The following is a 14596-nucleotide window of genomic DNA, read 5'->3' as shown; positions in this document are numbered from 1 at the left end:
CCCAGAGTGAGTGATTTTAGAGGCAGTTGTAAAGCATTTCTTCCAAACAATGTTACATCTGAGAGACAACGTGGCAGGCCTAGCCACTTCCTGATATAACTGTTGGCCTTGGTGTCCATCCTTGCCACTGCCACTGCTGAAATCTCACATATTTTTAGTGGCCACATCAGGCAATGGTAAAGTGTAAATTGGTAACACCAAACCTTGAATTTGCCTGGGAGATGAAAATTGTCTGTCTTATCCAGGCCCTCTTTCAGTTGCTTCAGGACCAACTTTGCCATGTGTTTGTCTGAAAGATATGCTGTGTATTCTTTCCCTAAACTTCGAATAGGCTGCTGTGCCACAACCGGGATTCTTTCCACCTCCACCTCAAATGGAATTTGATCATCCCTCACCCCCTTTCTAATAGAAAGACTACGTGATGTATACAATCACGTAGTTTGTATCCCTGTATACAAATGACTGCACCGCCAAAGACACCTCTGTCAAGCTCCTGAAGTTTGCAGACGACACCACTGTCATCTGCCTCATCCAAGATGACAAGGAGTCTGCATACAGAAGGGAGGTTGAACAGCTGTCTGTCTGGTGCAGTCAAAACAACCTGGAGCTGAACACGCTCAAAACAGTGGAGATGATTGTGGACTTTAGAAGGAACAACCCAACACTGACCCCCTCACCATTCTAAACAGCACTGTGGCAGCAGTGGGGTCATTCAGGTTCCTGGGCACTACCATCTCACAGGACCTGAAGTGGGAGACCCACATTGACTCCATTGTGAAAAAGGCCCAGCAGAGGTTGTACTTTCTTCGCCAGTTGAGGAAGTTCAACCTGCCACAGGCGCTGCTGATACAGTTCTACTCAGCAGTCATTGAGTCTGTCCTCTGCACGACAGTAACTGTCTGGTTTGGTGCAGCTACTAAATCGGATATCAGAAGAATACAGAGGACATTTCGGACTGCTGAGAGGATTATTGGTTGCCCCCTGCCCACCCTTCAAGAACTGTACGCTTCCAGAGTGAGTAAAAAGGCTGGAAAAATCACTCTGGACCCCACTCACCCAGCCCACTACCTTTTTGAACTGTTGCCTTCTGGCCGACGCTACAGAGCTCTGAACACCAGAACCGTCAGGCACAGGAACAGATTTTTCCCTCAGGCTATCCATCTCATGAACAGTTAAAACTTCCCCAATGAGGAATAATTATGTGCAATTCACAGTTTAGTTTTTTTATATTTATCCAACACATCCTACCTCTTCTGCCATTACATTCCCTTGCACTGTATATAACAGATTTGTATTTGCATGACGTATATATGTGTATATATATGTATATGTATATATATGTGTGTGTAAAAACTCCAGTGCATAGCTAACAAACTGGTGTGGAACTGATCCATAGGCATTTTCCAAGTCCAACCAAGTCTTTCTTATCTCACTTGGCAGACTGGATCTGACTACTGATTACTGATGCATGCTCCACACACCCAGGAAATCCTGGTATGCCTGCCTTCTGGCAGCTTGTGTTGATGTATCCATTCTTCAGGAGGCAGTCAGACATCCTCCTTGCTACCACCAAAAAGAAAAGCTTTCCCTCCAGGTTCAATAGATTAATTCTCCTAAACTGAAATGCTGGTGAATCCCTGCTCTTTGGGTATGAAGATGGCCACTGCCCTTTGCCACTCCACAGGTATGCACTGTTTCTTCCAGGCAACCCTCAACAGTCTCCACAACATTTTAAGAACCTTGGGGCACTTCTTATACAGCTTGTATGGTATCCCATTCAGGCCTGGGGCATAAGTTGCCCTGGCTTTTTCTACAACCTGCCTCACCTCACTCAGCTTATGCAGATCTATTTCAAATTTCTCTACTGGATCTACTGGTCATGGGACATATCCAGGGGAGCCAAGCGGGCTGTCTTTGTAGAGGTCACCAAGTTGCTGTTCCATGTGGTCTTCTAGTTCCTCTTTTGCCATCACCACTCCTCTTTTCTTCCAGCAGGTTTCTGGCAAACTTAAAGGGACCTTGATAAATTTTGTCCTTTCATGCTGCTTATTTCTTCTCCACTGTCGGATTCTCTGCCCTCCTCAAGACTGCTAATCTAGCCCTTATGCCATCCTACAATACCTTCATGCCCTCCTTCTCCTGCTCCTCTGCCTTCCTCCAAGCCTTACGAAGCTGCCTCCACTCTTTCACAAGCTGAAGTAACTCCTTCTCTCTCCGACCCATCACTCTTGGACCACTCTTCCTTACTACTGTTTCACCAAATCTACCTATCACACACAATATCGCTAAACATATTAAGCTTGGCCTCCACCCTTCCAGTAAGGGCATTCTCCAAGGTGGAGCACAGGTCCTCATCTAGTCTGCTCCATGCATCCTTATCGTTAGATCTTGGCCACTGGATTAGGCTCCTTCTCCCTGGTTTCTTATCATTGTCATGTCTTCCCTGTCTTGTCTGTGGATCGAAGGTCATCTCTTCTTGTGGCTCACCTTGCAGGCTTGACCTGTCCTGCTGGTGGTACTGGTTTTCTTGGTGCCCCTCCAAAACAGTGGAGTCAGTAGTGCTGTGGTGCTCAACCGGGCACTGTATCCTTCTTGTCTGACCTGCTGCAGGGTCATCAGCCGGGAGCCACCTATCTTCAGTGTTTCACCCTATTAATCCCAGAACATCTCCTGGTGGTGGGGCAGCGGTCAGGGATGTCTCCCTGCCACCCCCCACAGAATATAATATACAATTCAAGCAAAAAAAATAAAAATAATTTTATTACAGGTGTGCGTACAATGGCCACAATTTCTTTTAAACACTAAAGCTTGTCTGAATTCCATTGCATTAGATAAAATATCCAAACCAAGTGGCATTTATTTGACCTTTTAATTGTTCTTAAAGTGTGTTTTTAAAGGTTCCCTGTTTCAGTGGCTTGCCCAAAATTAAAGGCTTATAACTCGACAAAAAAAAAAAAAAAAAAAAAAGAGGGTCAAGTGTTTGGTATCATTTTAAAGAAAACGTTAAAAAAAAAAAAATCTTACATAGATTATGATAAAGTCTTAGACTCTGAGCCTAAGAAACTGCTGAAAGATCACAAAAAAAAAAACTTGAGCCAAAAATTAACTTGTATTAACTTTTTTTTTTTTTTTCTGATTTGACATTATATATCTCAGGGTGTAAATAAGGTAGTTCTGAAAAACTGCTTTTGTTTTGTTCCCAATCATCTCACCTGTAACTGAATAAAATTTTGTGTTGATACAACAAAGCAATCAAAAGCATTACAAAGCATTACAAAAATAATTTTAATCCTAGTGTCCAAAAGCATCTCCAAGGCTTTGTTCACACTGCAGGAAAAATCTGATTTTTCCTCAAATCCAATTTTTTTTGAGTGACTGTTCAAACTACAAGTTATATGTGGCCAGATTTGTTCAGATGACAGTCGCTTTTGCTATCACGTCCACATTAGTTGTCATGTTAACACAGCAAACTTGCATATATTCACCATGCATGAGATTTTAGCGATGGATGTTTTTCCATTAATTATGCTTTTCATGAGGGCATTATCCAAATATGAACATTCTTCACAGACAATGGCTTACAGATGGGAGAGGTGGCATATGCAATGTTTGTTGCTGCTAGTGTTGTTGCTGCCCGTTTTAGTGGGGACATCCTGTATTTTGGCTGAAATTACAACGTCCCATACAGGACGCCTTATATCTTGGGGTCCTGTATTTTAGCAGAGAGCCAAACATCCCGTATTGAAGACTTTGTGTCCGGTATTAAAGCATAAAAAGGTCGGACGGTGAGATGAGGACTTGCGTCCTTTGATGAAATGCTCAAAATGCTCAAGCATCCCATATTCGCGTGACATTCAATACTTTATCGCGTTGTGGTTTCTCGCAACCGTTATGGGTTACTGCACCTTAGCGCATCTCTTTGGGTAAGTTAAGCCAATGTCTGTATTATTATTATAAGAGGTTTGCAGTTCTTTGTGTGCCCTGTAACATATAAATGTCATATAGGCTTGTTTCATTCAGAAGTTATTATCTCTGTGCCCTGTTCCCTAAATACTTTACCTTCCACTGTGAGAGTTTTGAATCTGAATCCTAATACAATTGGTTTAGTGATATGTGTGTGGTATCGTTTTAAAGGTAATCGCCTCCTCTAAGTAATGGTATGTGAAATTTTATTTTACTTTTATATTTTGTGAAGTTATAAGCAAAAAATAGGCATATAAGCAACAAATGTTTACATGTATGTCAAAGACATATACTTGGCTATTACTCGCTGTATTTTTTGTCTGTGAGTAAAAAAAAATAGGCTGGTTGTATTCTATTCTTTGTGAGCTTTCCAAGGACATGGATGGCTATTTGATCAGTTTTGCAATGTAAAATTATTAATAAATTATCAAAACGGAACACTTCTGATTTGTCTGCAAATTTCAAAGCACTTGTTCAGTTTTGGTCATAATTCCTACATGTATTGTAAATTACAGCTTCTAAGCTTAAAATGATACCTATTTTGTGTCCGTCAAGACTGTAGTTATTCATATTTTTATTCATATTTTTTTCTTGGCGGGCCCCCATCCGTGCTTAAAGGGTTAAAGTAAGACAGCACAAGCACACTTTACGTTATAACGTTAACTTCGTTGTCCTCTCTTCTTCAGAGTGCGGAGGCCGCCTGAAAGCAGAGGTCAAAACGAAAGAACTCTACTCCCATGCTCAGTTTGGTGATAACAACTACCCCGGAGCATCAGACTGCCAGTGGGTGATCTCAGCAGAGAAGGGTTATGGCGTGGAGCTCATCTTCCAGACCTTTGAAATTGAGGAAGAGGCCGACTGCGGCTATGATTACATGGAGCTGTTTGACGGGGTGGACACCAAATCACCCAGACTAGGCCGCTACTGTGGATCAGGGGTAAAGCACATATTTATTGCGCAGTTGTCGTTCCTAATAACATCACGCCAAGCATTTTAGAGAAAAAAATTGAGAAGACATGAATGATACCTAAAATTGTGCAGCTTGTTGATCAAAACTGATCATGAACTGATCAGACTTAGTATTTTTTCCCGGTGAACAATAAAACGGACAAAATAATTCTATACTTTTAATTCTATACTAACTGAAGGGTCTGTGGCATATCTAGGGACCAGAATATCATAGAGACTTGGTGTTGGGCTCTTTTAACTTGGACCAGTTACCAACCACCTAGCAACCATCCAGAACACCCTAGCATTGTTGTGGCATGTGCAGGCACAACTCGTATTATCTTCAAAAAAAGTTAATTTGGGCTGTATGTGAGATACGCAATGTTAAAAATAATAAGGAGTCAAAGAGAGTGTTTGTTCAATATGCCACGAAACAGCATTTCATTTAATTTGTAAAATAAGTTGCTAAAGCAGGTTTCAGAGGAGGTACATCAGATGTTGTCCTGAAACTGGCTTAGCCATTGGGCACAGCTTGCTTATTGAAGAGAGATTTATTTGAGAGCATCTCAGACACTATATCTCAGACACATTTGTCTCAATTAAGTTTTGATTGCCTGCCATTAAGTGTATGCTTTGAATACAAAGAAAATGATAATTCACTAACAGCAGGGAAAATCTCCCTCAAGCTACTCTGGCTTAAGTGTACTGCCATATTAGGCTGTCACAGTCCAAAATAACCAATTTAGACTTGGTTGGGAAAGAGTCACACACTCTGTTGCAAGCAAATTTAGTTTTTCTTTCAGGCCTTTCACATCAGTTCACAAGGCTTTGTAGGCTCTGTTCTAAACCCCAGGTGAGCAGTCTTGCTGTTTACTTTAATAGCAGGGCTGGGGAATTTATTGATTATTTTAGATGATTTTGCTGTGAAAAAATCACTCTACATTGTAAATATAATAATTAGCACTAATTACTTGTGAACAGGAAAAAATTCTGATCAGATGGTCTACGTTTTCTGCTACTACTTGTGTTTTTTGAACACCCGATTATTTGAATTTTTTTCAAATAATGAAAAATATATATTTTTCCAACCAGTCTATTATTGTGGTCTATTTCAGGCCACATCCATTCTTATCCGTTGTCTCAGTTTTCAGTTTCCTAACATCATTGTTTTACAAAGTATGCCTTTATAGAGAGCGTTTTCAAAACACAATTCTAGTGTGGATGAGAGGTGTAAACATAGCGAAATTAATGCTTTTTCAAACAAAATAAGGCCACATCCACACCAATCCATTTTAGTTTAAAAGTTTTCAGTTCCCTATCTGTCACTCACTCGATGTTGTGTCGATGTAGTGACACTAGGGGTCACTCTTGGGAGCCCGAGACACCTCTGGTCTTTGATAAAAGGCCAATGAAAATTGGCGAGTGGTATTTGCATGCCACTCCCCCGGACATACGGGTATAAAAGGAGCTGGTATGCAACCACTCATTCAGATTTTCTCTTCTGAGCCGAACGGTCATGCTACCTGAGCTGAATTTCCACGACCGTTCATTCACCTCTGCTGGATCTGACGGTGCATTTCAGCAGCTTCTCCCCCCTTCACTGGTGCAATGCAGAGAATGCCACAGGGTGCTTCGGCAGAAATAAAAGAGTATATTTCTCTAAAAGAGTATATTTCTCTAAAAGAGTAGCACACACGGAACATCTTTTTAAAGACTCGTCTTTCTAAAGATGCTTTTCCAGTTGTGTGTTATTCCTGGTTGCGCTCGTTATCTCTCACCTTCTGACGGTCACGATCACTGTCTTTCGTGTCTGGGCACTGCTCACGCGGAGACAGCGTTCGTGGATGGTCATGTTCTCATTGCGAGGACATGTCCATGGCAATGTTGTGGTCACAGCTCGCCTTCGTAAGAAAGCAAGCCACCCCAGAGGCTCCCCGCCTCGGTCCTCTTACCCACGGGTATGAGGCCAGCGCGGCTAGCACTGGGGGCGATTTGGGGACACCAATGGGGCCGCCTCTGCCGGGTATCCCCCCGCGGACCTCCCATTCCCCAGCACGCTCGTCTGCCCCAATCGGGTTTCCAGATGAGTCCGCCGGCTTGTCTCACGCCGAGTTCTACCTCTTATTTGGAGCCCGTGAAAGTGATGAGCTCACGAGCGCAGCATCGGAGAGCAGGCTCGTCCAGTCGGAAGCCTCAGCTGGGCTCCTCCCTTCGGGGACGATTGCCCAGTCACAGACTGATGCGGAGATGATGACATGCTTTCCCGGGCAGCCACTCAAAGCCACGCCCCGCCCACGTTCCTTTCTTCCCGGAAGTGTATGAAGAGCTGACAAGGTCGCGGGAGACACTTTTTACTGCCCGGTCCCAATCTTTTTAGCTTCCCCGCAATCACTACCCTCGATGGTGGGGCGGCCAAGGGCTATTCAGCAATCCCCTGGTGGATAAAGGTGCTCGCGGTGCACCTATGCCCACAGAGCGCCACCACCTGGCGCGGGTGCCCAAAGCCCCCGTCCAAGGCCTGTAGGTTTACGTCGTCTCTAACGGCCAAGGCCTACGGTGCCACTGGACAAGCCGCCTCCGCCCTGCATGCCATGGCTCTTCTGCAAGCCCACCAAGGTGCTAAAGGAACTGCACGAGGGTAGTTCCACCCCGGGATTGATGCAGGAACCGCGCTCGGCGACCAACCTCGCTCTCTGAGGTGCAATGGGCACGCAGCCGCCGGCCTCTGGACGGGTCCGCGACTGCATTGGCACATCAACTGCCTCGAGATGTTGGCAATTCTGCTCGCCCTGCGGAGGTTTCGGCCATTGATCCAGGGCAAGCACGTGTTAGTTCAGACAGACAACATGACAACGGTAGCATATGTCAACTGCCAAGGCAGTCTGCGCTCTCGTTGTATGTCACAACTCGCCCGCCATCTCCTCCTCTGGAGTCAGCAGCACTTTAAGTCGCTGCAAGCCACTCACATTCCGGGCAACCTCAACACTATGGCGGACGCGCTGTCACAACAGGTTACCCTCAGGGGAGAGTGGAGGCTCCACCTTCAGGTGGTCCAGCTGACTTGGAGTCGATGCGACAGGCACAGGTGCACCTGTTTGCCTCTCAAGAATCCTCCCAACTACCCGCTCTGGTACGCTCTGACCGAGACATAAACACGCTGGCACACAGCTGGCCCCCTGGCATGCGCAAATATGCATTTTCCCCCAGTGAGCCTACTTGCACAAACCCTGTGCAAGGTCAGGGAGGATGAGGAGCATGTCGTCCTGGTAGCACCCTACTGGCCTGCCCAGGCGTGGTTCTCGGACCTCATGCTCCTCGTGACAGCCCCCCCCCCCTCCGGCGAATTCCCCTGAGGAAGAATCTTCTTTCTCAGGGACGGAGCACCATCTGGCACCTGCGACCAAACCTCTGGAATCTCCATGTCTGTCCCCTGTGGTGGTAGACATGATCACTCAGGCTAGGGCCCCCTCTATGAGGCGCCTGTAAGCCTTTAAGTGCCGTCTGTTCGCTAAGTGGTGTTCTTCCCATCGGGAAGACCCCCAGAGATGCGCAGTTGGATCAGTGCTTTCCTTCCTGCAGGAAAGGTTGGAAGGGAGGCTGTCCCCTTCCACCTTGAAGGTGTACGTTGCCGCCATAGCAGCACACCACGACGCAGTCGACGGTAAGTCCTTAGGGAAGCACGACCTGATCGTCAGGTTCCTAAGAGGTGCCAGGAAGCTGAATCCCTCCAGACCGCGCCTCATTCCCTCATCGGACCTCTCTGTAGTTCTTCAGGATCTACAGAGAGCCCCCTTTGAGCCTTTGCAGTCAGCCGAGCTTAAGGCACTCTTCTTGAAGACTGCCCTCCTGACTGCGCTCACTTCCATCAAGAGGGTAGGTGACCTGCAAGCATTCTCTGTCAGCGAAACGTGCCTGGAGTTCGGTCCGGGTTACTCTCACGTGATCCTGAGACCCCGACTGGGCTATGTGCCCAAGGTTCCCACCACCCCTTTAGGGACCAGGTGGTGAACCTGCAAGCGCTGCCCCAGGAGGAGGCAGACCCAGCCCTGTCGTCACTGTGTCCGGTGCACTCTTTACGCATCTATTTGGATCACACGCAGAGCTTTAGAGTCTCTGAGCAGCTCTTTGTCTGCTTTGGTGCACAGCGGAAAGGAAGCGCTGTCTCCAAGCAGAGGTTCGCCCACTGGCTCATTGATGCCATAACTATGGCATATGTTGCCCAGGACATGCCGCCCCCGGTAGGGCTACAAGCCCATTCTACCAGGGGTGTAGCGGCTCCCTGGGCCCTGGCAGGGACATTTGCAGAGCAGCGGGTTGGGCAACACCCAACACCTGTGCAAGGTTCTATGACCTCAGGGTGGAACCGGTTTCGTCCCAGGTAGTGGCACGCAACACAAGCGGATAAGCCCGGGATAGCCGGTCGGGTGTATCGCTTGCACATAGTGCCTTCCACCTCCTTTTGAGCTGAAGATGTGTGCCATTAATTCTCAGTAGTGTTCACAAGTTTGTTCCCTGGTTGACTTCCTTTGAGCCCTGTGGCAGTCGAGTTTTTGGAGAGATTCGCTGCCGGCCCAGTACACGTGCTAACTAAGAGCCCTGTTCTGGGGTAGGTGCTCCACATGTGGCAGTTCCCTGTAAGGCTAACCCCATGCGATTATATATCTTCCGCTAATTAGTTTCCCTGTTGGCAAACTGCGTCTTCCGTTGGGCAGAGCCCCTCTGCCCCAGTCTTTGTAGTAACTCCTCCCCCATTGGGCAGGATCAACCTTGAAGACTCTCCACGTGGTTGGAAAGACCATGTGACGTATTTTTCCACTTAAATATCCCCCCCTCTCTTTGGGCGAGGTGTGGTCTCTGCTGTGTCTTCCCCTTGGGAGGGACACCAACCGACTATACCTGGCGGCCCAGTCGGATAATCCCCCTTCTTTTTTAGGGAGTGGAAAAAAAGAAGGGGAAAAGAGGCCACGACTGGGTTAAGCCTGTCTCTATCTTTTGGGTAGTGGACTTGTCCCCAAAAAGGGCCGTTCAACACTCATAACTATGTTGGGGAAGGTTACGTGTCGACCTGGTGTGCTGGCTATGAGGCACATAGTAGTCTGCCCACCACACACCGCCAGTTCACGTAACACAGTTCAGCCAATTGTGGCATTTCGTATAGGGAACCCTAGTGTCACTACATCGACACAATGTCGAATGAGTGACAGATAGGGAACCCTGATGGAGGGAACGAGATGTTGTGTCCTTCTGCCACAATGCTGAACTACCCGCTGAAATGGCCGGACCTTATATCGGCTCCTCAGCATAAAACCTGAATGAGTGGTTGCATACCAGCTCCTTTTATACCCGTATGTCCGGGGGTGTGGCATGCAAATACCACTTGCCAATTTTCATTGGCCTTTTATCAAAGATCAGAGGTGTCTCAGGCTCCCAAGAGTGACCCCTAGTGTCACTACATCAACACAACGTCTCGTTCCCTCCATCAGGGAACGGAGGTTACACAAGTAACCATGACGTTTTCTAATGTCATTGTTTTCCAAAGTATGCGGTAATGGAGAGCTTTTTTGAAACAGTGTGTAAAAATACAGTTCTAGTGTGGATGAGAGGGGTACACTTAACGAAATTCATGCATTTAAAAAAAAAAAAAACGTGTTAGTGTGGATGTGGCCTAAGCAAGCAGTTCTTGGTCAGAAAATGCTGCAGTGTGGACCAGACTTTATGCCATTTGTCAAAAGTCTGGCTAAGTGAGACTACAAGCCTCATTCATGAACCACGAACAGAGCGAATTTCTGTGTAAATTGTTCATAAATTCGTTTTGTTGTAAATTGTCCCATTGACTTAAAAGCGCAACTTTACGGAAGAATCATTTTTTGAACGAGTTCCACAGATTTAGTTCTGATTTTGTTTCATGAATAAGGCCCTATGAGTGTACTGACATATGTAAATTAAACACACTGGGGAAAATTAAAAGTCTGCTGGGACAAACATAAATGCACTGAAGTGGATGAAAATTTAAATCGGTATAATTGTTAAGAAAGTATTCTTATTTATGCTAGCATTTTAATACACAATGTAATGAGGTTGGTTTAATGTATCAGGAGATAACTGGTTTCTATAAAGTGTGTGTACGTTCACATCTGCCTATATCTTCTTTTGAATTTCCAGCCTCCCGAGGAGATCTATTCCGCCAGCGACTCCATTGTCATCAAATTCCATTCAGATGACACCATCAATAAGAAGGGCTTTCACGTGCGTTACACCAGTACCAAGTTTCAGGACACACTCCACTCCCGTAAAAAGTGACCCCTAGTGGCCGGGAGGGGCCATGCAGGGCCTAGGGGGAGGCGAAGGGGCCCCAGGGGGAGGGCCTCGCCCATCGCTCGGAGCCCCCCGGCCGCCAAGAACACCCAAACTCAACGGATCAGCCGCAAGAATGCCAACCACACCTCAGTAGTTCACGGGGGCTCTGGCATCCCCTACTGACTGTGAGGAGTAAAGCCATTCTGCAGTAGACCTTGTTTTTTTTTTTGTTTTTTTTTTTTTTGTTTTTTTTAATTATTATTACTTTTGGGGCAAGATGTGAAAGGGAGGAAGAGGGGGAATGTATTCAGTTGATGGATACTTTAGGGATCATGAGCAAAAACAAAGAGATTATGATATGGGAGGGTGGGTAAGGTGGGTGTAGTTGACTTGATGCTGATCACCTCATGGAACCCACCCCTTTATTTTTATTTTTTGTCATGAGCCGAGAGTGTGCATTTGGAAAATACAAACCTTCGGAGGACCGCCTGCAGGAGAACTAAGCAGTCGACCCTCACCAAACCAGTCATCGATACAACAGTGGAAAGGAGTGATAAGTGCAAGAGTGGAGTAGGGCATTCAAGACAGGTTCCTCAAAGGATTTCCAACCTTGAAACATGAGCTGTTTTATGTTTGTTACATGAACGAATGACACTGTATGTCAAAGAGATGCATGTAGTACAGTTAGCAGGACTTTTTTCTTTTTTCTCTCACTTTTTCTTCCATTCCAATAAGGTCCTCTATGTTAAAGCCTACACACTGGGTGTGCGGCAGTCCCAAACTCACCCAGCGGGAGGCCCATCCTTAAAATGTTGTCTTGGTCACTGGCAAATTTAAGCAACGGCCCTAGAAGTACAGTCTTGTCAGTGGGTTGCATTGTTGTCGATTGTTCAGCCAACAAAACACTGGAAATACGTCTTTCCATAAATTTCCAGTGGATAAAAATCTAAGACCTATTGAACGGACTGTACGTCTATCGCTCGTTTTAGGTCTAAGCTTGTTTTTATTCGCTTCAAATTAAAGATGGCGTCTACTCTGACTAAAGCCCTAGGTATACTTCCATTTTAATGCAAACACGAGCCTGTCAAAGTAAAGTCCATATATCTATGCATGCATACACAGGTGGTTGGCCCATGTGCGTTAGGACTGCTATGAGATACTGGACTATTTCTCCTCAGGAGTTAAGACCCATAAAGATGTCTTTATATTCATTCAGACTCGAGTTATACAAATGCAGGTATCTCCAGGCCTCCTCACACACATGTTCTTGACTTGCACATACATTTATTTTCATCTCACAATGTTTAGCAGTGATTAGATCTTATTTGAGCGCTTCTTTGTGAAAGCAACGGCTCAAATGTGAGTGCTGCCACCTTGTGGACCCACTAATTTGTGCACATAACTTAAGCCGCATGCACATTCTGTGCATTCAAAGATGTGTTAAGTGCTCGCGCACTGCTGATTACGAGATTTGTGTCACGTGTCCTGTATGCGGATGCTCAGCGTTCGCATCTGACCGAAGTATACTTTGGGCTTAAGGTTCATTGTCCTCACAAGTACCTTGATGGTTAACAACTTGGTCAATAAGTTTGTGTTGAATGTAGAAGGAATTTCATGTTCATCGGTCTTTTGGTCTTCAAATGCCTTTGGATATTTGCTAGCTAGGTGCTGCCTGCCCTTTTACACTGACTATTATTGCTCCCAATGGCAAAACTGTTGGCAAAACTGATAAGACTGAAAAGTGTAAAAAGGTAATTTCTACCAATACTGTGCCTCAGTGTGTGATAGTGAGTGTGAAGGAATGGTGCTATTACAAATAAGCCTAACATTTGTTGTTGGACACTTGAAATCACTATATCAATATTAATATCTAATGTCAGTGAGGAAAAGAGAAGGGTAAAAAATCTCTGTACTCTCCAAGCTGGTTTACCTAAGTAAGTTTACTATGCTCAAATCCAAAAGCCGAACCAAGTTTCACAGCTAGAATCCCTGCAGAATAGTGCTGAATTGCGTGAGGTGTTCGTGCACATCTCGCCAGTAAAGGTCCACAGGGGTTGGTTATTTGATCTGAAGTGTTACCGCACTCTATTTCCAAGATCGTCCTGGTGAAATATGCAGTCTACATCACTGCTGTCCTACCTCTCTTTCTCTTAATCCAGGCCTCCTTTTCATTTTATGACATCATTTCGTACTCATTTGCCTTTGTGGATTTACCTAAAGCCCTTTTTAATCTCAGGTTCAGAATATTTTCTTGTTCTTACCCTCTGAATCATTTAAAGAAACAAGATTTTAATTGTTTCAAAACTTGATTAGTGTTTGGCTTAAATGTGTCAAATCCAGGATGGCAAATAATGAGGATTAAGGTTTTAAATGGAAATGTTTTAGGCTTGAAAAGGTTTTAGGAAATTGATGATCTGGTTTCTGTCAAAAGTTTTCGATGTCAACTTCCGTTTACGTTAAGCCACATGTACTGTGCTTGTGAACAAACAAGTTGCTCAATATATATTCTTGCAAGCTAAGGATGGTTAGCTGTCATGGTCTACCACTTTTCCTAATGCTCACACGATCAACCAACTTCAACTGGATTTTTGTTTGTTTTCTGTCTAAAAAATATCTATACCCAATTTAGCATCTCTGTGTTTGAATATGCTTTCTAGCATAGCTTTTTAGAGTAGAGGAGCACTTGTACATTTTTCTAATCAAAGCGCATCCTCCTAAGCATTATTAACGTTTTAATTGCCCCTGTTATTTCCTGCTAGAAGTGTATTGTGTTAAGAGGGTAAAGTTGGAGACGCAAGCTTAAAATTATCTGTTGTACCACGTTTTCTGAAATGTTACCTCAGCATAATAGTGTATGCTTGATTTATTCACCCTGACCGGCCTTCCCATGTTAGACTTGGTACATGTTTATGCATTTTATTATATGTATGTATGTAAATATGTATTAATGTATTCAAAGTACACTAAACTATAGATAACTGGATGAGAATTAAGGCTATGTGTAATTGCATACAAAAGATGCAATTTATTTATATTGTATAGCTAATTTTCACCTATGTATTGCACATAGTGTTAACAAGTGCATCTATTTCATAAAATGTTATTTTCATTTTCAAATGCTTCATGTCACATTTTGTCTTGTAGACTCAGGAATTATGGACTTACCATTTCATTAACTGAATAAAAACCCAAATATACCAATTGAATTAACAATTAGCACTTTGTAAGAAAGATGAGCTATGTTAGAAGCAAAAAGGTCTGACAGTTAAAGGAATACACTAGTCTAAGCACTCTATCATGTAATTTGTAATGTTTTCAAGAATGTTTATATATATACAGTGCCTTGCAAAAGTATTCAGACCCCTGACCAGTTCTCTCATATTACCGA

General features: G+C 44.6%; 1 protein-coding gene across 1 annotated transcript in view; it reads left to right on the top strand.

Annotated features, from left to right (window-relative positions):
* LOC127415112 (bone morphogenetic protein 1-like) overlaps positions 1-14325 on the top strand; it is a 126549-nt gene extending 112224 nt beyond the window's left edge. Inside the window, exons 19-20 of the mRNA XM_051653673.1 lie at positions 4650-4900; positions 11074-14325. Of these exons, the coding sequence (XP_051509633.1) occupies positions 4650-4900; positions 11074-11211 (389 nt within the window). The 3' untranslated portion in view covers positions 11212-14325. The remainder of the gene's footprint in view (positions 1-4649; positions 4901-11073) is intronic.
* Positions 14326-14596: the final 271 nt, after the last annotated feature.

The sequence above is a fragment of the Myxocyprinus asiaticus genome, chromosome 24 (genome assembly GCF_019703515.2).
Source record: "Myxocyprinus asiaticus isolate MX2 ecotype Aquarium Trade chromosome 24, UBuf_Myxa_2, whole genome shotgun sequence".
Lineage (NCBI taxonomy): Eukaryota > Metazoa > Chordata > Actinopteri > Cypriniformes > Catostomidae > Myxocyprinus > Myxocyprinus asiaticus.
This window is presented reverse-complemented; position numbering and strand designations above follow the sequence as displayed.